The sequence below is a fragment of the Haliotis cracherodii genome, unplaced genomic scaffold (genome assembly GCF_022045235.1).
Source record: "Haliotis cracherodii isolate W230 unplaced genomic scaffold, xgHalCrac1.p SCAF_3, whole genome shotgun sequence".
NCBI lineage: Eukaryota > Metazoa > Mollusca > Gastropoda > Lepetellida > Haliotidae > Haliotis > Haliotis cracherodii.
Genome location: NW_027266286.1, coordinates 28,406,250 through 28,431,086, shown reverse-complemented (window position 1 = coordinate 28,431,086; position 24,837 = coordinate 28,406,250). Strand labels below are relative to the sequence as shown.

Below are 24,837 nucleotides of genomic sequence, written 5' to 3'. Positions count from 1 at the left end.
AGAACAACTCGAAGCAGCCCAGTCACAATGGGCCAGGTGCAGAATGGAGAGATAAGATTTTATTAATGAAGAACTGCGTAAGCAAGGACATTCAATTGAAATGTTTAAGGATGTTGAATCTGCCATGCACGAATACTTCCTTGTTTACGGAAAAAAAACCTTGACCCAATAACCAACAATAAGTCAGTTTTATACACCATCAGAGGAACAAAAAACCAGAGAGATAGCATTTATAGCTATGGGATTGACTGGTGTGGCTATTTTCGGTTATACAATAACTACACATAAACCATGACTGCTAATCTATAAATAGCGATGACAGCTATGACTCACCAGTGGAGATGTGATTTGCATTTAGACAAATGATATGATAGATGTATAACCATGAATCTGTGCAGATTTACACTCATGGGAAAAAATTCAATGCAACCGACGTTCTGTGGGTATTTACTGTGGTATCCACTCTTATTATATCAGGCAGGGAAACATGAACTATATATGTTCTGTGTGCGGGATAGGGGTCAAAGGTCGTTATTGTTTATGTAAGAAACATGGTGCTGATAGGGTCAGGAACCAGATTATTTACGCTAGAGAGAGATTACATCGAGAGGAAAAGGTTGGGGGAGAATACGTATTTAGATATATGAAAAACAACCATTTAGAGATTTGACTCATTTTGCATATACCATTAAATCACAATAGTTTTTTGTCAGAGAGTTGAAGGCCTTAGCAAAACAACGTGGTCTACATGGATATTCTCGAATGAGAAAAGCTGAATTCATTGATTTACTCAGTTTGGAATACAACAAACCCAAGACTGTTAGAGAACTCAAAGCTCAAGCGAAAAACAGTGAGCTGAGAGGTTTTTCTCGAATGAGAAACGCTGAATTGATCACTTTACTAGATAATAATCAACCCGATGATGTTGATAAACCCACTGTTCATGAGTTAAAATTTGAACACACAGCCGGCGTTGGTAAATATCTAAGATGTTGGAAGATGGATATTACCAGGTAATTCCAACATGGATGTTAATGATGTTAAGCCTATCATATCGAGTTCAATTAAAGAGGAATTAGATGATTTACATAGAATAAAATACCAGCTGATGATTAAAATGTCATTGAGTAAAAGTAAAGCAGACGATAGCACTGAATATACTGAACCATATTTCCGTAGCAATCAAGAAGTTATAACCGAATCTGATACCATAAAGACACCATTAGATACATCAATTCAGAGGATATAAGAATCTTTAGAATGCTGGACTAATAGAGGTTCGGGTTGGGGTGTGGATAAAATTGCTAGTTTATATTTAGACATAGCAAATTACATGCCCTTCAAAGGTGGATCTTATATAGATTTACCCCCATATTATAAAAAGAAAAAAGCCATAATTAATGAAAAATAAAGGCGATGACTGTTTCTGATGATAAGATCTGCATTGTTCCCCGTAGACAAACATCCGGATAGACATTCGAGCTATCCCCAAAATGATGGACTAAACCTCGATGGTATAGACAAACCTACACCAATCGCACAAATTGAAAGGGTGGAAAAGCAAAAAAAATTAGCTATAAATGTTTTCGGACATTCTTCTAAAGGAATTGTTGTACACAGGATAAGCTCCGCTCCAGAACATATTGCCAGAATCCATTCATTTCTGATTGAAAAAGATGGAAAATATCATTATACGTGGATAAAGAGTTCAAGCAGACTATTATACAATCAAACAACCCATAAGGAAAAGAAATATTTCTGCGAAAAGATGCCTACATGGGTACTGCAGACAAGATCTATTAGAACACATAAAGAAGACTGTAGAGATGTTGGACAGAATGCTATCAGGATTGATATGCCTAAAGAGGGGAAAAATATATTAAAATTTGAACATTATTGTAATCAAATGCCAGTACCATACGTAATTCACGCCGACCTCGAAGCACTTATCAAACCTATAGAAAATACTGAACGCAATACTGATAGTAGTTTTACATACATAAGTACAGTTTCTGTTATCTTCCCTGGACAATTTAGCTAATGCGAACAATCCCGATGACTTTGCGATAACAAATCAATATACCGATCAGTTAACTCATCATTTGTTGCTGAGAAAAGGTGTATATCCATACGAATATATGGATGATTGGTCTAGATTCAACTAAACTAAACTAAAACTCTTGAATCAACTAAAACTAGAACTAAAACTACTCACTGATTACGATATGCACTTGTTTATTGAGAAAGGATTAAGAGGTGGTGGTATATCGATGGCTTTGAAAAGGTATTCTAAGGCTAATAATAAATTAGTGGAAGGATATGATCCGAGTATACCCGACACGCATATATTATACTCGAGGCTAGCGAGGGTGTCACTATACAGATAACGAAGCTCCGTGAATCAGCTGGTAAATTAAACATATATTTGTTCGTGCTTATGGATGCGCAACTTAATATACAGAATGGATGATTCTTGCAAGTGATCTATTGATAATCTTTTTTTCCTAAAGAACCACACTTCGCTATCATCTGTGCGCAAACGGGTTGGGGAAAAACAGCTTTTATTCTAGATATTTTAGAAAGTCATTATCGGGACGTTTTCGATCATATTTTTATTCTGTGCCCGACTATAAGCTTTACAAGATCGTTTACAAGACGAAAAGTACCAAGGAGAATCAACCCTTTTTATAATAGACGACTGCAGTGCGAGTAAAGAACTAACCAAAAAGAAAGATATGCTTTCATATTTAGCATTCTCCGGTCGACATACTCAGCATAGCGTTTGGGTACTTACTCAAAAATATATAAAAATATAAGATCTTAGAGACCAGACCAAATGGGTAGACCTGTTTCATTGCAAAGACCGAGATTCATTTGAGGAATGTCTACGCAAAAATGATGTTATTTATACCAAGCTCGAACGAGGTAAAGTCAGAAAACTGTTAGCTTCAACGAAGCATTGTAAACTCATATTAAAAAACGATCAACCAGCTGCTTATGCAATTGCTTAGCATAAATATAGCAAAAATAGCAAAAATATAGCAAAAAAATGGCAAATGTAGCAACTGCTGAGCAAAATTATAGCAACTGGTAGGCAAAATTATAGCAAAAATAGCAAAAATACTATAAATTGAACGTTAGCGGTTGTTATGTAATAATGTTGTTTGAAATCTTCATTCTTTCGCAACAGTTTATTATTACGGGTTGTATTGGATATACCATATTATATTATGTTCGACTTAAAGATCTCCTTAGGTATTACGTTATGGAATTCGATGAACTCATCGAACAAATGCTCAAAGAACCTGATCAACATACAGAAGAACATACAGATAAACATAGAGAAAGACTCGCGGCTTGGTAGCTGGTGGAAAATGTTCCCAATATTTTGGGGAAAATTATACCATCCAAAAAATTTATAATATGACCGATGAAGAAATAAAAAAACTGTACTCGCGTTACAAGTCAGACTGAACAATAAACTATTGACTAAAACAATAGGTTCGGCTATGTTACAACTATACACAGTCGTAGCAAGTACGTTTCTTCCTATCCAAGCAGAACATTGCCCGTATTTATGCGAATCTCTCGAGAAAGACCCATTCATTGAACACGCTATAAGCGCAGTGAGCTATGAGTTTTATCATAGATACGGAATGTTCTTAGCTCCACTCACCACAGTTTCAATATTGGCTAGGTATTGTCAATTTAAACTTACCTGCCCACTTAATAATAATGGAGACTCAAGTGACACCACAACAGATTGTGGAGACACAATCACAACAAGTGAATGAGGAAATAACCCCGATTGCACAATCACAACAGATTGTGAATGAGAAAATACCAGCAATTGCGAAATCACAAACTAATGCATAATTCAAATATTGAACATAGTCGTCCAATTAAAACTTGGGCACTAGGAGTTGTTGCTATAGCGGTGGTATGGTTGTTCTATAAAACCGGAGAATAGAAAATGTCATACCCGATTACACAACAACAAGTTCAACTAGAGGTTAGCCCCAATATAATGATATAAAAAGCATGACTACTCCAGTTACAGACGGTAAAATGTTGGTAAACGCAACGTATCTTTCAGTGGTGGACAGCGGCTTGGCCATTGGCTATGCTCGTATAGCTAAAATGATTACTAAAGCCACACCACCCAAGCTAGATTTTAATGATTATGATATCGGTATGATCATTCTTGATATTGGATTGGCTATGGCTACTAAAGATATGCTCATCAAACAAGGGCTTATCCCAGAAGACATAACGAAGTAATTAAACATTTGAATATTTCATATTCATATAAATATGGCAACAATTGCGATGATGGTCGGTGGAGCTATTGTTAATGCTCCAGCTTTTTCGGGGAGTAATTATCTATTTTCTACTCTGAGGGAATCATATGCTAAAGAAGTTGAAGAGGAGCATAAATGACAAAATAAAGCATTAGAACAACTCGAAGCAGCCCAGTCACAATGGGCCAGGTGCAGAATGGAGAGATAAGATTTTATTAATGAAGAACTGCGTAAGCAAGGACATTCAATTGAAATGTTTAAGGATGTTGAATCTGCCATGCACGAATACTTCCTTGTTTACGGAAAAAAAACCTTGACCCAATAACCAACAATAAGTCAGTTTTATACACCATCAGAGGAACAAAAAACCAGAGAGATAGCATTTATAGCTATGGGATTGACTGGTGTGGCTATTTTCGGTTATACAATAACTACACATAAACCATGACTGCTAATCTATAAATAGCGATGACAGCTATGACTCACCAGTGGAGATGTGATTTGCATTTAGACAAATGATATGATAGATGTATAACCATGAATCTGTGCAGATTTACACTCATGGGAAAAAATTCAATGCAACCGACGTTCTGTGGGTATTTACTGTGGTATCCACTCTTATTATATCAGGCAGGGAAACATGAACTATATATGTTCTGTGTGCGGGATAGGGGTCAAAGGTCGTTATTGTTTATGTAAGAAACATGGTGCTGATAGGGTCAGGAACCAGATTATTTACGCTAGAGAGAGATTACATCGAGAGGAAAAGGTTGGGGGAGAATACGTATTTAGATATATGAAAAACAACCATTTAGAGATTTGACTCATTTTGCATATACCATTAAATCACAATAGTTTTTTGTCAGAGAGTTGAAGGCCTTAGCAAAACAACGTGGTCTACATGGATATTCTCGAATGAGAAAAGCTGAATTCATTGATTTACTCAGTTTGGAATACAACAAACCCAAGACTGTTAGAGAACTCAAAGCTCAAGCGAAAAACAGTGAGCTGAGAGGTTTTTCTCGAATGAGAAACGCTGAATTGATCACTTTACTAGATAATAATCAACCCGATGATGTTGATAAACCCACTGTTCATGAGTTAAAATTTGAACACACAGCCGGCGTTGGTAAATATCTAAGATGTTGGAAGATGGATATTACCAGGTAATTCCAACATGGATGTTAATGATGTTAAGCCTATCATATCGAGTTCAATTAAAGAGGAATTAGATGATTTACATAGAATAAAATACCAGCTGATGATTAAAATGTCATTGAGTAAAAGTAAAGCAGACGATAGCACTGAATATACTGAACCATATTTCCGTAGCAATCAAGAAGTTATAACCGAATCTGATACCATAAAGACACCATTAGATACATCAATTCAGAGGATATAAGAATCTTTAGAATGCTGGACTAATAGAGGTTCGGGTTGGGGTGTGGATAAAATTGCTAGTTTATATTTAGACATAGCAAATTACATGCCCTTCAAAGGTGGATCTTATATAGATTTACCCCCATATTATAAAAAGAAAAAAGCCATAATTAATGAAAAATAAAGGCGATGACTGTTTCTGATGATAAGATCTGCATTGTTCCCCGTAGACAAACATCCGGATAGACATTCGAGCTATCCCCAAAATGATGGACTAAACCTCGATGGTATAGACAAACCTACACCAATCGCACAAATTGAAAGGGTGGAAAAGCAAAAAAATTTAGCTATAAATGTTTTCGGACATTCTTCTAAAGGAATTGTTGTACACAGGATAAGCTCCGCTCCAGAACATATTGCCAGAATCCATTCATTTCTGATTGAAAAAGATGGAAAATATCATTATACGTGGATAAAGAGTTCAAGCAGACTATTATACAATCAAACAACCCATAAGGAAAAGAAATATTTCTGCGAAAAGATGCCTACATGGGTACTGCAGACAAGATCTATTAGAACACATAAAGAAGACTGTAGAGATGTTGGACAGAATGCTATCAGGATTGATATGCCTAAAGAGGGGAAAAATATATTAAAATTTGAACATTATTGTAATCAAATGCCAGTACCATACGTAATTTACGCCGACCTCGAAGCACTTATCAAACCTATAGAAAATACTGAACGCAATACTGACAGTAGTTTTACATACATAAGTACAGTTTCTGTTATCTTCCCTGGACAATTTAGCTAATGCGAACAATCCCGATGACTTTGCGATAACAAATCAATATACCGATCAGTTAACTCATCATTTGTTGCTGAGAAAAGGTGTATATCCATACGAATATATGGATGATTGGTCTAGATTCAACTAAACTAAACTAAAACTCTTGAATCAACTAAAACTAGAACTAAAACTACTCACTGATTACGATATGCACTTGTTTATTGAGAAAGGATTAAGAGGTGGTGGTATATCGATGGCTTTGAAAAGGTATTCTAAGGCTAATAATAAATTAGTGGAAGGATATGATCCGAGTATACCCGACACGCATATATTATACTCGACGCCAACAATTTGTACGGATGGGCTATGAGTCAACCTTTACCCAAGGGTTGTTTTGAGTGGGTCGATAATATCGAAGTGAATGATATCCATAATATCAATGTGAATAAAGGGTACATACTAGGAGTTGACTTGGAATATCCAAATTCGTTACATAAAGACCATAACAGTTATCCGCTAGCTCCAGAAAGATTAATGGTTTATAAAGATTGGATGTCGGAATATCAACACTCCTTGATGGGTAATACAAGGTTAGCTAACGTAGAAAAACTCGTACCAAATTTGATGGACAAGACAAAATATATAGTTCACAACAGAAATCTCCAGTTATATCTATCGTTAGGTATGAAACTAAAGAAAATACACAGAGTTCTAAAGTTTGATCAAGCCCTTGGATGGAGCCCAAAATAAGGCTGAATACAGATCTAAGAAAGATAGCTACCAGTGATTTGGAAAAGAACCTATATATGCTCATGAATAACTCTAATGAGGAAGAAAGACTCAGGAAACTTATACCAGTCCGGCTTTTAACAGAAGCAAGACATTCGATAATGACTTAGCCGCGTTGCATATGCAGAAGAGTAATATAAAATTCAACAGACCAGTGTACGTCAGTATGAGTATTCTTGACTTGTCAAAACACTTAATGTATGACTTTTATGACAACAAACTTAAGAAGCAATACAACGATAGATGCGAGGTGTTATATACCGACACAAATTCTTTGTTGATGGAAATACAAACCGAGGATGTGTATAAAGATATGGCAGAAAAAATAGATATGTACAACATGAGCGATTACCCAAATGATAATCCACTTCACAGCGTAGTAAATAAAAAGGTATTAGGTAAGTCGAAGGATGAATGTGCTGGGATTCCTATAGATTAAGACCTAAGATGTATTCTATAAAGAAGTCCAATAATGGAGAGATAAGAAAAGCTAAGGGTGTTAAGAAGTATGTGGTAAAAAAAAATATCAAACACAAACAGTATAAAGAAGCATTATTCAACGGTAGAACGTTCAAACAAAAGATGAACTCTTTAAGAAGTTACAATCATAGGATATATGGACTAAGAATGAACAAGACATCATTATTCCTCTTAGATACAAAGCGATGGATTGATAAGGATGGTGTAACTACCTATGCTTATGGTTATTTAGGGTGGTAATACAGTATCGTTGGGAACTATGAGCAACTCTTCTTGTACAAATGCCCTGCCCGGTCCATCTTTAAGCTAATAAAGAATAGGCTCTCCTTCTTTCGTAACCAATCGACTAATGTTATGTGTCTTAAGAGACCACATCGGATCGGTTGCACGATGTAGGCCTCCTTCGAGTTCACTGGGCTGGTATAAATATCTTACACTTACTCTATCCGGAAGTTTTCGTTCTTTGCCTCTCCTCAGTGCTGAAGATTCGGAAGTCGTGGATTTCATTTTAATCGCATCGGATGGTTTCTTCCCGATTAATCTCGTTACTTTATTATTCAGCGCTGATACAACAGCTGATAAACGTGTCACCCGTTCGGTTGATCTCAATCGTTCTGATTTCATTTCGACCCTATACTGATAGCCAAAAAAACGTTCCACTAATGTCCTGTTAAATCCTTCAACGATAGCTTGACTACGGTGTGCCTCTTTTTCACCACGCCTGATTTCGACATCCTGCTTTGTTAACAGATTAGTTACTCTACTTGGGATCTACTTGAAAAAGCTTAGCCCATTTTAGTGGCCGGCGTTTATATATGCGACTCAGTGCATTAGCTACTTCTGTTGAATCTTTCGAGGTTTATGGCTCAGTCTCTTTGTATCGACTAGCCACATCCACTACAGTTAAAGCATATTTATACGTTTTGCGTCTTACCTTATCATGGGTAAGAAACAAGAGGTCAGCCTGATGAATTTCATTCGTTGTAAAAGTATCAAACTTCTTCCTCGGTATATAACGCGCTGCTGGTAAGTATATTTGTCACATCGCTTGTTTCTTTAACCAATCCTTGGCCACATCTTTAGATACCTTAGCCGCGGTGGCTAATATTTGTATTATCCTACACCTTTCCAATATCCTCGTGGGCTATAGTAAATATTATTCATTATTAATTAATATTGATATTTCTTTTAATACGAATCATGACGATCGTTGAATTGCATAATCATTTTTGCATAAAAAATTCCCCCTGTAGTGGTGGTATAGGTATATAAATCTGGCTCCAGTGGAAGTGGTCCAGAACCCCCATTTCCTATACTATTACAACCAAGTTCAGTTATGTCAAAACATATGATTTTCAACTTTGTACACTACTATACCACACGACAAATTTAGAAAAAAATGTATTTCTTGATCCATAACATTGGTTACTAAAGGAAATGCAATATTCTCGCGTTTAACATATTTCGACGTACCCAACGTTTAATGCCTACCCTAGAGGAAATCTCCCCACCACTTGGGAAGGATCTTTGACAACTATTTGCGGTTACATAAGGAAGTAACCCATCACTGCGATATGTATGCTTTCACATTTGTAGCAGACGGAGAAAAGTTGTTATCATACCTCCCATGTCAGAATGATGAGATCTGATTGGTCCTCGTGATCTTGATAAATACTGTGTATCCCGTCTTGGAGGGCAATCTATTTCTCAGTGGAAGAATAAATGCCTTATACCCCGCCACGAGCAAGTCGAGATGCACGTGGATTTCTGAGTGGCAGAATAAATATTTTATACCACGCTTCAAAGCAAAGAGTCTAACGCATTTTCCTAGTCAATGAAAGTCACGTGACAAAGGGCAAGCTAACCTCAGCTCAATCGAATAGCTGTTTTCTATAAATTTTGACTTTGTTTGAATTATTTTACAATGTCATAATAAAACATGTCGGTAAGATAGATCCGTTGTAGCAGAATAACTCGGGGTACATGGGGTGTTTATGCGTCACACGAATAGGAGGCGTGTGGTATTAAACCGAACAAGGGACGCATAAAACTCCATGTATCCCTCGTGATCCTGCTATAACTTTTATTGTCCTGAACATTTGTCCCCTTACCTAGGTTTGGCGATATCGAAGGACACGAATTGGGAAGAGCCTTATTTGTGTCTGTCGTTTTTATACTTGATGCACTTTTTGAAATATTGTTCCACTGACGTAGCAAAGACTGGTTCAGATCTTCAAACTTCCCCCAGTGACATGGATTAGTCACTGTCCACACCGAATATATGTTGTAAATAAAGATCAAGGCGACGCCCATCCCGAGAAGTAGTAAAGCGTTGGACTTGATCATAATTACGAATTGTTGGGGATGGAGAAACTGGAACTTCAGTCCCGATCGTTGATATCCTGCAGAGACGTCTGGTCTTGACGTATCTGTCAAGCAATATTAAAACAAAGGATGATTCTGATGACTGGTTGTCTGCGCAAAGGTCTTACGGTGAATGTAGTCAATCATGATTAAAACGTTGGTAAAACTCATTTGGTACCGCTGCCAGTCGATTTACAAGTAGGACATCTTGTAACAACCGATAATGACAAACTCGATCACCACTGAAGCAAGTGTTGATCCATGTCAGTTGGGTTTGTGTCAAGTTTCATGTTGGCTTTGTTTCCAAGGTGAAAAGTGAGTGAGTGTTGGTATGCGCTGAAGTCAGTTATATTACAACAATACCACAGCAACATGTAAATAATTAAGCCTGAGGTAGGCACACCTGTGGTTTATACAAAAAGCATTGATCGAAATTGTAACGAGCCAATACTAGAGCCGAATATATTGGGCCCTTCTGAGAACCTTTTATGACCTTGTAGTTTTGGCACTCACCAATATTCCAGTTATATGACGGCGGTCTGTAAATACTCGAGCCTGGACAAGATAATCCGGTGATTGACATCATGAGCATTGATCTACGCAATTGGGAAACGATGACATGCATCAACCAAGTCACCGAGCCTGATCACCCGATCCCGTCTGTCGCCTCTTACGACAAACACAGCCGCCTTTACAGCAAGCATGGGTTGCTGAAAACCTATTCTTACCCGGCCGGACCTTGACAGGTATGTTGCTGTATAGAGTTAAGGAAGGTATTATTTATATTGATGTTAATGTTATCTTCTCGGATGGGGCACCATACATCACTAGCAAGTGCTAGTGTATTATGGTCATGTGGATGCCACTTCGAACTGTATCCGTTATCCATGTTGTAAATGAGATACGAATTTGAATGCTTGAACTATGAACTTTTTAGAAAATTTAACAGATATATATAGATTACTAAAGCAGTCCCCGTTAGATGCCATTTATTTTAAAACGTAATCTAATTTGTAGTAAAAACAATATTTAACGGGTCGAATATCGTCATTTATTTATTACTCAATACACTTTGCACATTATCGAAATTCAACGTTGAAAAACATCATTGGTTTAAGGGGGCGTTTGAATACAACTTTCAGAGCTGATGATTCGACCATAGTCTGTTCAGTCAGGTGAAAAATGGCAATGAAGTGCGCAGCTTTCTTTTCAAGATTAATCATTTAAAAAAACGATACATTGCAGATTCTAAAATCGTGTTCATAATATTATTTTTAGAAACGCCTGCAGTAAGTTATAACATCTATATTCTAGTTTCAAAACTCGGTTTAGCTTAGATGAGGGGAGCCCTCGAGCTCGAGACGATAGACTCATCGAAACATGTAATGTCGGCTATGTTTTATCATACGAGTCAGCAGATGAAATTAGTTGTAATTACCGTTACGCTACACCATCTGTTCAATTTCAGAGGACCAAGGTTTCACAGCACTAAACTGCATTGGTTGACATGAGGACGACATTTCTGTGTTCTGCGACAGATCACAGGCAACTGCAAAAAGCACACATACTTGCCATTTTCAAGTCAAAGGTGTCACTAAATATGTATGTATGCGTAGTGTGTCAATGCGTCACATGTGTTTTGTGAAAAAAAGTAGTGCCCATCGGGAGTAGAGTAGACGTTGCAGAGTACAATTGCACAGTGCTACTACCGACATCGCCATTCAAATGGATGGACAGTTTTTAATTATAAGTTGACGCACCGGTGACAAAAATGTCAGATGCAATTCTTTTGCGTTATTTTCCCGTGTTCTTTTAAGTGAAAAGTTGGCATACCTTTGCATGTTTTTGTGACAGGTGCCACCTTCGTCCTCTAAAATATAGTGGTGCGTGAAACAATAAAAAAATATCAACTTACCTTCAATGCTCGCTTCACGTCTGCCCTTGAGGATGTCTGGATAACTGTTTTACATTAAAAAAGAGACACAGTGATGTCATGGGCTAAAATATCCTTTGGATACACATTTGTATTGACAACGTGCTCTTCCCACTCACAGAGACTCTACCACACACTATTTGTACACCGTTTTCGTGAAGATATCGACAACACAAATGTTTCAATATAGCACGCCATGAAGCCACACCGTGGCTCTGTGAGGTTTGATATGAAAGCTAGAACAATCAATGAACGGAATATTAAAACGATGCTTTTTGCTCCGCCTTGTACAACTGTTAACGGCCAATCAGTTTGCGCTGGTCTCCCGACGCACGTGATGCCCAAGGCTTCCTTTCGGAAGCTTTAGGTTTCGTATTTCTGGCATGCCTTGCTCTAGTATCTGCTCGCAGCGAGATTTGCTGATTAGTCAGTTTTAGGATATGTAAAATGTTAATGGAATTCAGACACGCGCCAAAGAGTCAAACCAAACTAAACCTTGCCCTACTGCACGCATGATGCATGTGAATCGCACCTTTCGACAGCAATTGTACACAGATGCCTTAAGTAGTTCGATAAGAAAACAATAACATGTTTATACTGAATACGTATCCCCAAAAAAGTTTTGCCCATGGGCGAGAATATTTTCCTTTGCTCAAAACTCGTGTTTTAGTGTCGAAAATACTTAAAGGTGTTCTTACAAGTTTCATGTCACATAATTTAACTCAACCTTTTACGGCGTTATTGAAATATTTCGCCCTGAGGCGAGAAAGTTTGGCCCATGGGCGATAATATTTTCCTTTGCTCAACAGCTTTAGTTTCGCAAATACATAAAGGTGTGTCTACAAGCATGATACATGATTCAACTTATTGTTACTTAATTCAACTAATTTGTGGCGTTATTAAAATATTTCGCCCATGTTTTCGTCAGTCCCTTTAAAGCATTAACTAATTGTGTGCAAAGTACATTGTATCATGTGAAATATACTTTATATTATATCATTACATTACTATTTAAAAAGGGCCTTTGATGCGATTGAGGAAAACGTGAGTGAATATTGTGACACGAAAGCAACTTTTAAATGCATTGCCACTTTTGGTATGAAAAATGGGAACAGTTCAGAAAAATCAACAACAGCCTTCATATGATAATTCTCATATTCTCATTAGTACGCTGTGTCTAATTACAGCGTCGGCCTTATTTACATTCTACAATACCTGCTCTCGTTCAATTGCAAACTACCACACCATGCGTGAATAAACAGTTATGCAGGTGTTGCTATGGGCAAACACCTAGCCCCTCTCTCTATATATATTTGTTTTGTGGATACATGTATTTGTTTGATATGTATTACATATTTTCGTTAATATGTGGATATATTAAGCACAACGACACAAAAAGTTTATGAAAGATGAATTAGTGCCTTGATATGTTCAACGAGAACGTATCTTGTATTTTCTCCGCGATCCTGATGTGCACTTCCTTTTAAAATATCCCTTATATTCTGAATTTAGAATCTTACTGCTCGAAAAAGCAAATCTGGCCACCGCGACCGTACATGATGTAGATAAACTTAAGCTCTTGATGAATAACCCACAAATACAAAGTGTTTTAGCTACAACAATTCTAAAAATGTTTCGCAGGAGGACGCAGACTAAAGACGTGCTTGTCTGAGATGTGAAGCCACTTTCCCTGAAAAGTAACGGTCTTGATATTATTAGATCAATAAGGAAAAGAGTTTTAAGGATGTAAAGGTTGGAGTTATCACTTGTTATATTTGCTCACATTATTTTCTAAATTGAGAATTTAAAGACTAATAATGTTACACAATGCCAACAGTCTAAACTATGTCTTCTGAAAGTAAAATTTGTTATGCTTAATACTCTTTAATATTAACAGCTTGCAAGTATCTGCTAACACCGCAAACACGAAAACGTCGTTTTTTTCGTATATGGTCATTGGACGAAAAAACGACTAAAAATTCATTAAAATTGATTAATTTGTTAGCGTCTAGAAAGTGTCCGGAAAAGCGTCGACTTTTTCAAGCGTAAAATGGACGGAAAAACGATGCTTTTTGCTCCGCCTTGTACAACTGTTAACGGCCAATCAGATGGCGCTGGTCTCCCGACGCACGTGATGCAGAAGTCTTCCTTTCGGAAGCATTAGGTTTCGTATTTCTGGCATGCCTTGCTCTAGTATCTGTCGCTCGCAGCGAGATTTGCTGATTAATCAGTTTTAGGATATGTAACATGTTAATGGAATTCAGACACGCGCCAAGAAGTCAAACCAAACCATGTTATCAAGTTTATTGAGATAACATATCCGTCCGCTATGCACAGTTACCTCTATCGGATAATGGGTTGTGTTTCATTTGGTTATAACAGTAACTAATTTTGTAATGTGAAGTTTACACGATATACGGCTTTTCCATAGGAAGAGAGGTGGGTCACATGACGTTTTTCACGTGACTGTATTCTTGAAATTACGCAAGCACTGACTACTTCCACATTCCTGGGGAAAACCCTGGGAATTCCCTAGTACGAATTCATACAGAAGCGTTGTTTCTCATCAGTTAGACCCTTTAATTTTGAACGTAGCGTTTGGTTGCATGCCCGTTCAAGGATACCCTCGCTACAACCCATCCTAGAGAAATATAAACCCAAAATCCAAACTATCGTAGTGACAATCTACATCAATCCATGAAATTACCTTAGTATATATTTGACACATCTTTACAATCACCTTTCAATGATCGGCCATTTGATCAGTGATCACAAATGCTTGAAATCGCCACAGGTTAATTAACAACTTCGGAAATATCTCCCGTCATGTTTATCATGTCGGCCATTTTGACGTCTTGTACTTGATGTAAATATAATGTATTACGACGCTCTGTCATTGTGATTGACTTACTGAGGTAGTTCTTAACAGACCTTCTCATCTCATGAGGATATTTTTTGGAATATATTTCTTGTAAACAAACTAAAACAGATGTTCCTCGCTTTTGGAGGAACTATTTTATTCCGGAATGGCCTATTAAAGCTAATAGTAAGTCAAGGCACCATGCGCGTATATGACCTGTTATTATATGTGTTTAACAAATACGGTTTTGGGCGTTAATAAAATACACTGACGCAAGTATATTCTAATCAATTGGATAATTGAATATGCTTTATTTTACATATTACATAACATCCCCGCACAAAATTTGGACAGGTGCAGTAACACACTACGGTGATCGCATTAAACACCACGTTGAACAGTATTTCAGTTATATCACGGTGTATCAGACTGGTGTGGGATAAAAATCCGAAGTGGTTCAGGCCATCCAACGGGTGTTCAAGAAAAGGTGAGCGTATTCTGCCAGACAGGTGGCATCCATCACAAACACATGCAAGAACAAGTCAATTGTTCACCTGAACAAAGCACGGAAACACACAATGATGCCCGTTCTCACTATTACCGAGCATGTAAATTATATTGTCCGTCAAAAACATGGACGAGTATAAACAATATGTTCCTACAGGTAGTTATGGAATACTGTAAGGGACATTCTCGAGATCTCGCATTCTCGCGATCTCGACCTTTGGAAACGAGCTAAATATGGCAAAAACACGAGAATGCGTGTTTTTGATACATAGCACTTTTTGTCAAAATTCGACAACGCGAGAATGCGACATTTGGACATGATGAAAAATCTCGCAATCTCGCATTTAGAAAGTGTATGACTTGAGCTTGAAAATGCTGTGTGCAGTGGAGCCTTGTCCTGTTGAAACAGCTCTCTCTCTGGCGGTTAATGATTGGAAGAAGGTGAGGTTGAAGAAATTGCAGTCAACCAAAGATCTTCAACACCTTATAATTGTAAACTGGTTTGAAATGTCTCGCCTCATGAACACGTTCCTTATTTCAATATTGTATTCAGTTCAACACATGGCTGTACACGACATTTATATATTCTATATGGCTACATGGGCAAGCATAACAGTAAACACAAACGTGTGTTTGTTTAAATATTAAATATTTAGTCTGGTCGGGTAACTAATTCTGACTATTGTTTCCTGAATAAAATATTATTTACTTCAGATATACCCTCTATTATTTTGTGTCATGTGACACCAGATGTTGTTATCAACCAATACTCCTGTATAGAAATATGAAACATCAATGCTTGAGAATGCTAGCTAGTGAATAACCAATTTCGATTTGCCAACAAAACAAATTCCTTACAAAGTTGACAATAGCGGTAAGAATATATTCATGGATCAGTCATAGCCCAGTTTTTTTCAAAAGGAAGCTGTTGCCTCAGATGAATAGATGAAGTTATGCCGAAACAGTGAGCTCTTAGAACTCTTGTTTGCCAGCTGGGACCATGTCAATACATTACGTATGAAAGGTATGTACATGTTGAACGCATTGACAGAGAGTATTATTTTCTTGAACGAATTCTGCAAACGAAGTAGACATTTGGGATTCAATTTATGCACACGAAGATGTTTCATTTATCAAAATATGCCTATGTTTGTTTGAAGGGAACGTGCTCTTCACCGACTTTGCTGCAGGCTTCAATGCAAGGTTGTAGTACACAAAAACTATTCAGAGACAATCAATTAAATTAATTAATCCAGTGTAACTACCAGTGCAAATGAAGAATGTTTATTATAACATGTCATTGTGTGTATATATGCGAATTCTGATTGGCAAGCGACATTGGGGACAAATGACCAGTCACATAGTCTTATATTTATAATATCTTCAAATCTAAATATATTAAATACTTGATTTTCTGAAAAATGTTGGTTTTCATTTTGCTTTGATAAATACATCAGCATGCATGCTACTCCATTTTGTGCCAATGTTGGAAGGGGTCTGTCATGCCATACCATGGCGAAGGCTTTGCTGAAGTCCAGAAAAGACTTCGGCGAGGTATTATAATTTCATCTTCAGTATTAGTACATGATCTGGATACGGATGCCCCTACCTGAAGCCGCTCATGTTTGATGTGATTGCCAGTTTCAAGGTGATGCATGAGCTTCCACGGCTTTGCACATGTTTGAAGTGAGTGAGATCGGTCGACAAGAGTTTGGTAGGGCTCTCTGAAATAATTATATTAATTTGTGAACCTACATATCCTAAATCCCATAAATGCTACTTTTCTAGATAGTCCTATTGATGTTATGTCAAAAATAATCCTCCTGTTTAATGCTTTGGTCGTGCAAAACGTATACCAGCGTTAGATTATGAACATGTTTGTGTTTATAACAATTCCAAACATGTTTAGGATATAGACATGTTTAGTGACCACAACACGCTTTAATGATCGGACAAGGAATAAACACATTTTTATAACAGTGTGACCTAGTAAACGTCTTCTGATATACATGTCATTACCTAAAGTATCTTCGGGCCAAGTCGGACAGAACACAGACCAAACACTTCTGATAGAGACGGCTTCACTTTGTAGAACGTGTTTGCTTTTATACCATGATCTGTGACACTATAAAGAGGTATTTAGGCACACATAATAATAGTCTATAGATGTAAACACATTTGGTGATACATCTGTGACGTTTAGGTTGATTTTGACAGCCCGGACCAAGTCGGACAGAACACAGACCATATACTTCTGAAAGATACTATGTTGATAATATGAAGGAAATCGGCTTCACTTTGAGCAACGTGTTTGCTTTAAATACGATGAACAGTGAAGATATAAGCACATTTTGTGATAGATCTGGGAGGTTTTCGATGTACAAGGCAGGTCGAACCAACCACTTGTGATTGAGGTTATGTTGAGAATTAACATACCCAACGTTTTTGTTTTAAATGCCACGATCTGTGACACCATAAAGTGGCATTTAGGAACATACGATAGTCTTCTATATATTAAAACTCATTCCGTGATACATCTGTGACGTGTAGGTTGATACTGATGAGAAACACTATGGATCCCATGTTGAGAGTATAGAGGAAATAATGTTTCACCTGAACGAACGCGTCCTTTTTATATACGATTTACTGTGGTCTCTTGAAGTATTAATTAAGTAGATTAAATATTGTTGGGTAGATCTTAACATGTTTTATGATACAACTTTTGTGCTTAATTGATTTCAACTGCCCGGGCCAGGTCGGACCAAACACTTGAGATTCCCATCTGAATGCACTGAGATGTGAGCGGAAAATGGAATGGCTCTCTTGAACTTACTTGCTTAAATGTGCCTAGTGTCGTATATTATGTCATTTTATATTCGCATATAATTAGATACATCTATGTCGGGCAGATGGGAATTTATATCACTAGAGTTGGGAGAACTTGATACGTTTCAACTCCTATTTCGTTTAACGACTCCTCATTTACATGTACCCTAGCTCAGCAACTCTCACCGACCGTACGGCTTCCTGATTTTCAAGCGATTTTTATTCGCAAAAACTTAATCTTATTGCACGTTTGTGGTTTGTGACTTTTCATTAATGTCATGTGTGTATGTTGCATTATCAACATGTAGGTATGGTCGTCGACTATGGAGTAATTAGCCAATAATAACGTTGGCCCGGCCCGACTAAAGGCAACCCCTGCTTTTATTGTTAATTGTGAAGTAACTGGTGGTTTGATGGTCACATTTACTCAAACACATGTGAATGGTAACAGTGTAAATGGATATTTCCTTTTTTTATCTGACTTTTATAATTATGCATATTTAGGTTATTCCATGTTGAATCTGACCACCAGCATCTTGCAATGTCTTGTGTTTTTTCCTTCAAAACCTGATGGTGATATACACCCTGGTAAACGTTCTGTTATGATTGTAGAGATGTCACATATTTTCATAGAACAGTTATGACATATTGTATTAGGATATTGTTAATAATAGTGACAATATTTTAAAGTATTTTGTAACTTTAGTGTCAGTTGATGCTGAATGTATGAGTATTAGTTATCATGGACAGCTCCGCCCTAATTTTAATATTGAATGTAGAGCTGCGAAACGTGAGGCGAGAAAATCACTCCGAAAGTTTAGAGCTCGACAGAGTGAACACAACAGAAAAATCTGTTTGTACTCTACGCAATAGATATAGTGTTTGTTGGAGGAAATTTAAGAATGAAATCAGAAAGGGTATAATACAACGTCTCAGCAACAACCAACAATATTCAAAACAGTCTTGGAAAGATATTCAAATATTCAAATACTAATTGCAAATTGGTTGACTCACTTTATAAGTCTATTTGAAAGTGAAAAGTTGTCTAATGTTACAAATTATACTCCTGATTAATTTACGATCAATGGAAGAAATTAATAGTGAAAGTCTTGATTCAGATATAAAAAGGACAGGAAGTTTAAATGCTATTAATGATCTAATACAATGAAAAATCCTCTGGATCCGATAGGTTGTTGGCTAAGATGACAGATAATGCAAGTGATCTGAATTTGCCTTTTGAACTAATTAATCATGTTTTCACTAATGGTGTTTTCCCAAAGTCATGGTCAAAATCCATAATACTTCCCATACATAAAGCACTTCGTGGTATTTCTTTATCTACTAGTAGTGTTTGGGATAAATTGTTTACGTTAGTTCTCAACAATAGTCCTCAACCAGACAGACTAGTATCAATAAAATTCCAGAATCACAAGCACGATTTAGAAAGGGCTATTCTTGTGCTGATCACATTATTAAATTATTTAAAGAAACACTTTACGTAAATAACATAAATCATATTTCGGATTTGTAGATTTCAAAAAGGCTTTTGATTAAGTTAATCGTATAAAATTATGGTCATGTCTTGGACAAAATGGACAAAATGGGAAAAGGTTCTTAATGTTACAATGTATTTATGGTAAGGTTAAAGCATGCGTGCGCTACAATAGAGAATTAAGTGAATACTTTGACTACCCCATATGTGTAAAGCAAGGTAGTGTCTTAAGCCCATTATTGTTTTCCTTTTTCATTAAATGAGTAGATAAGAAACCTGTCTTTTTCCCTTAGAATTTGGTTATGTGTGTTTAAATCATGGAACTTGGAATGAAAATACGTTTATTCACAATTTTCGATAGAAGCTCATATTAAGATTGAAGCTCTATATCAGCAGATAGTTCAAGATATGAAGTGTACTGATCTTTTAAAAGTCAACCTGCATCAGAATCATGTGTTTCTTCCTTAACATCAAGGAAGTATAATCAGGAGGTTCAGATCTGGTTTTATGGAAATTGCTATTAATTCTGGCAGACATACGGAGCTTTAAGGAAAATGCTTATTGAAAACTATTTTCGTTTGTTAACAATAATCAATTATCTTTAATATTGTTCGACCTCTCAGTTGGACTCACCAATTTAGCTTTATTCTTAAAACATTCTCCGGAATTAAAGAAACAAATAAATTAGTAGTTTAAAGAATCAATATTCGTATTTATATTGGATTTTAATGTGAAAACATGTCTATCATTGACCTTGTAACTCCATGTATATGGATCCGAGGCCTTTTATGCGACTACAATCTTCACGAAAATACCGGAAATAACAATCAGATGGCACGGGTGGCCTAGTCGTCTAAGGTGACGTAATTCGCTGAGCAGAGTTGCGCCCCTTGGGCACTCCAGAAACCCAGTTCGCCAGGATTATGTTTCTCTGTTTGTCAAGTGTACTTCAAACACTTTTTTATGAAACAACTGCAATGTGGATGGTGGAACTTAAAGACACCAAAGTACGAAATTTGATCATATAACATTAACCAGCTACAATTTATGAAAGCGATTTTGGTTGTTACCCACAGTCTCATCAAGTAGGGATTTCTTGCAGTGAATACTGAAGTGTGTCTTCTAAACTATATAGCTTTATGAGCCGTAACACATTTGTAAAAATATACAGGCCACAACAATCAATAAAAAAGATATCCCTTAACACAGGGCAAACGAGATTTTGTGTCCTTTGTTTTATGGTGTATTAGAAAAAAGTAAAATCTAAGATTAATTAGAAATGATTGGCAAATATACTCCCCGATAAAATAAACACAATCCATAGACACATAGAGAAGTATGTACGTTAAGAAGAGATGTGTCAAATGTGTACCAATTAATGACAAAACTAAGTGTTACCACATATCTAGTGTCTTTATTCTTATCACGAGATGCTGCATGTGATTTCCATACTTTACACGTTAATCCTACACGAGACAAAATAGTGCATCTTGAGTCATTGAGCCAATCTAATATATCTTGATTATGTGTAAATCTTCATCTATTAACCAACAAGCTACAGCGATCCGTCTCATAACTCCACCCTAGCACGAAGAGTATCAAAGCAAAGTGGAGTTCATCCCAGATATAACAGGCTAGAATATTGTGATTTGTCGACTGTAGCGAAACCGCAATTAATCCTAATGATTATTAATACGATGGTTCTCTTTGCGATTTGTTAGACAAGGACAAGGGAAGGAAGTTCATGTAAGCATGTTTTGGATTTATTTTTGTCACGTGTAGACTATATTTTCCACAGGCCGCCATTGTTTCCACCCGATTCTCTTTGAGTCCCTTCACACAACGAGCATTGGATACTCAGAACATAAATTGTCGGAGAGTCACGTCACTTTAATCACATGACATGACATGACATGACATGACATCACGTCACGTGACGTGACTTTCATCACATCACATCACGTCACTTCACATCACTTCACATTACACCACTTCGCGTCACGTCACGTCACATCTCTTCACTTTTATCACACCAAGTCACTTCACTTCTTCCCTTTACTTCACGTGGCATCGCATCGCATCGCATCGCATCGCATCGCATCGCATCGTAACTCTTCACTTCACTTCACTTCTGAAAACACGACAACATGGGGTAACCCTGACCATGGAAGCACAATTGGTTTAACAATATAATACTAGTATAGAACCCATCCATCTGTTCATGTCTATGTTTCTGTTTTTTATTCATACCATGAATATGAATCTCTAAATTATTGTTACCCTTGTAATACAAGTTTCAGACCCACGCCTATATACTGAGTAATAAAACATAAGCACCAGTATAATTAGATGCGTGTAGAGGTTTGGTTTGAAGTTAAAATTTAAAAACTAATTAATCTGATGACACAAGCTATATTCCATAGATTTACTAGATCGTTGCTGAGGCTTGTGTTCCCTTTGGCAGTGCCCCTGCATTAAGGAACAAGTGATTATGCATCACTTCAGACGTTGGCATATCGAGCACGTAGACCGTTCATTTTTGAATGACAGACCTATCCGCGAACGACTGAATGTGGCTTCCTGGCGTAGGATTCATTTGTCAGATGAGTGTAGGATGTTATTGCATGTTACTAATGGCAGAGGTGGTGTTTAGAGGCAAGGTGAAGGGCCATTCTCTCCGAAAACACGAAGACGACCTTTGACGTTGGTCAGGGATCTGTGATGATATGGGGATGTGTTGGATATGATTGCAAGCTGGACCTTGTGACAGTACTGGGCACGCTCAATTGTGAGAAATATCGTAATGACTTCCTTGATCCCACCGTAATGCCATTTTTCGACAACCATCCTCTTAGGATTCGACCTATGTTAAATAACGATAACGCTTGACCAAGGGTTATTGGCGATAACACCTTTCAAGGGTTTCTTGATCAGGAGGCCATAGCAACACTCACATGGCCAGCATGCAGTCCGGATCTGATCATGAACCCCACAGAACACCTTTTGGGACATCCTTAGACGTTTAAACCATCAAAGAGTCTTTCCCGTGAAAACGTTAGCAGAACTGGATGTAGCTCACATCAGGAAGTGTTGGTGACACAAGACGCCATTCAGAGACTAATACGTATCATGAGACGAAAGGTACAATCAGTGAATTATGCAGTGGACCCTGCACACATTACTGACTGATCAGTGGTTATATTACTTTCCCAGGGTGGGAATGACCTTTCTGCTACACTGGCTTTCTGATATGCTGCCCTATATGTGACTTGCGGTGATAGTGTTTCAGCTCTTTCGTGGTTATACATCACTGCTTTTGACACACAACTGCAAATATGCACAAAATTTACACTATTGTGTCATGTCAATAAACCTCTTTACACAATTTTGTTGTCGTTATATATAAAACTCTCCCCATCTTGTTTACATTTCGACCCCAGTTTTTGTATTGTCCCAAAAATGTAGGGTGGCGCTTAACTTATTTGCTAAGTAATATGTCATGTTTGAGTGGCTTTCACATTAAAAATATCTTTACATGTGAAAGCGAGTTCATATTTTATTATAAATATTTCAGGGAAAATTGGTCGTGAAATTGTGATGTGTCTCAGTAACTTATTCCATTTTGAATGAAAATGTACATGAATTACATGTTTGAGTAGTAGTTCATATAGATGTGTAGATACGGTTTACTAGTATCCATATAGTGGTGACTATTTAAGGAGAAGTACGAAAGCTAAAATAAACCTAATTAGTTGAACATAGGGATGGGGATAACAGGTCTTTTCATCCAACAAAATCAACTCGTCAGAATTGTCATAGTTCATGTCAATAAATAACAACTCGAGTCATTATATTTTACTGAACGGCATCTCCATCGCATATATTAGGAATGAGTTCGGTGAAACTGCAGTCAATCTGACTTACCCGACTAGCATCACCAATAGTATTATGGTCCATATACATATTAACAATATCAAGCACTAAGGGATGGATGTTATGCTCAAAAGTTCAAACTTGCCTCTGTCCTTCAGCTTTCCAACTCTGATTTTAGATGATTAAATCTCAAATCACTATTAGCCAGAGCTTGTTTGTTTTGATATGCCATTTTAATGAAAAAACATCATCGTTGTTTTGTTTATATTTATTTTTGTAAGTGTATTGCGTGTTCATCTAGTTTTGCAGTTATAAGCAGTCACATATCTGTTGTCTGATGCGGACTGTAGCTAATTTGATTGCAGAAATGCCAATTAAGAGCTTCGTTACACAAAATTCAGAGGAGATAACTGTGCACGATTATGAGCTGGATGAAAATGAATCTGATTCATATGTAACATTTTGTGTAACCTGTTGTCCAATATCCGAATATATACTGATAAGAAAATGCAACAGATAGAAAATGAATAGTTTGAATATCATAGATGTGGAGACTTGGATAAACCTGTGCACCGAACATAACCTGAGACATTCTTGCACACAATACTGTGCACACAATGAATAGTGGTGCCTCACCTTTCACATTTGGAATATTCATATTGAACATTAAATATTCAAATAGTTATGATACCAGGTGTTCGCGAAAAGGTGAAAGGACCCTGTCTCATCGGTGGCACCCGTCACAAACACACAAAAGGCAAGTCTGTTTCCCAATGAATGTAAAAAATTAGTCCACGCCCACCGAGGCAGACAACTTTTATTACTACGGAAAGTCGGGGAATCCCATTCCCTTTCCCTTTCACAGGACATTATGCGAAACATGTGCATATTCATTGTCAAAACAACTGTTTTGGTTAAAATATTGTAGATAAAACATATCGTTGTCGAATTTAATTGTAAGCATTGACTGATGATCTTTTTCGGTTCATTTAGGTATGAACAGAAATACTGATGTGCAAACTGTATGAATCCGCGTAAGTGTGTGTGTGTGTGTGTGTGTGTGTGTGTGTGTGTGAGTGTGTGTGTGTGTGTGTGAGTGTGTATGTGTGTGTGTGCGTGTGTGTGCGTGTGTGTGTGTTGTGCTTATACTATTCCGGGGGGCGTTTAAAATGTGTTTGTACGTCTTTTGATATGGGAGCGAATCACCTCTCACTCTCCTTCTTCCCCCATCCTCCCTCCCCC

General features: G+C 37.2%; 1 protein-coding gene across 1 annotated transcript in view; it reads right to left on the bottom strand.

Moving 5' to 3' along the window:
- LOC139474759 (beta-1,4-N-acetylgalactosaminyltransferase bre-4-like) overlaps nucleotides 1-10,086 on the bottom strand; it is a 28,881-nt gene extending 18,795 nt beyond the window's left edge. The window contains exon 1 of the mRNA XM_071257876.1: nucleotides 9,852-10,086. Coding sequence (XP_071113977.1) covers nucleotides 9,852-10,086 — 235 coding nt within the window. The remainder of the gene's footprint in view (nucleotides 1-9,851) is intronic.
- Nucleotides 10,087-24,837: the final 14,751 nt, after the last annotated feature.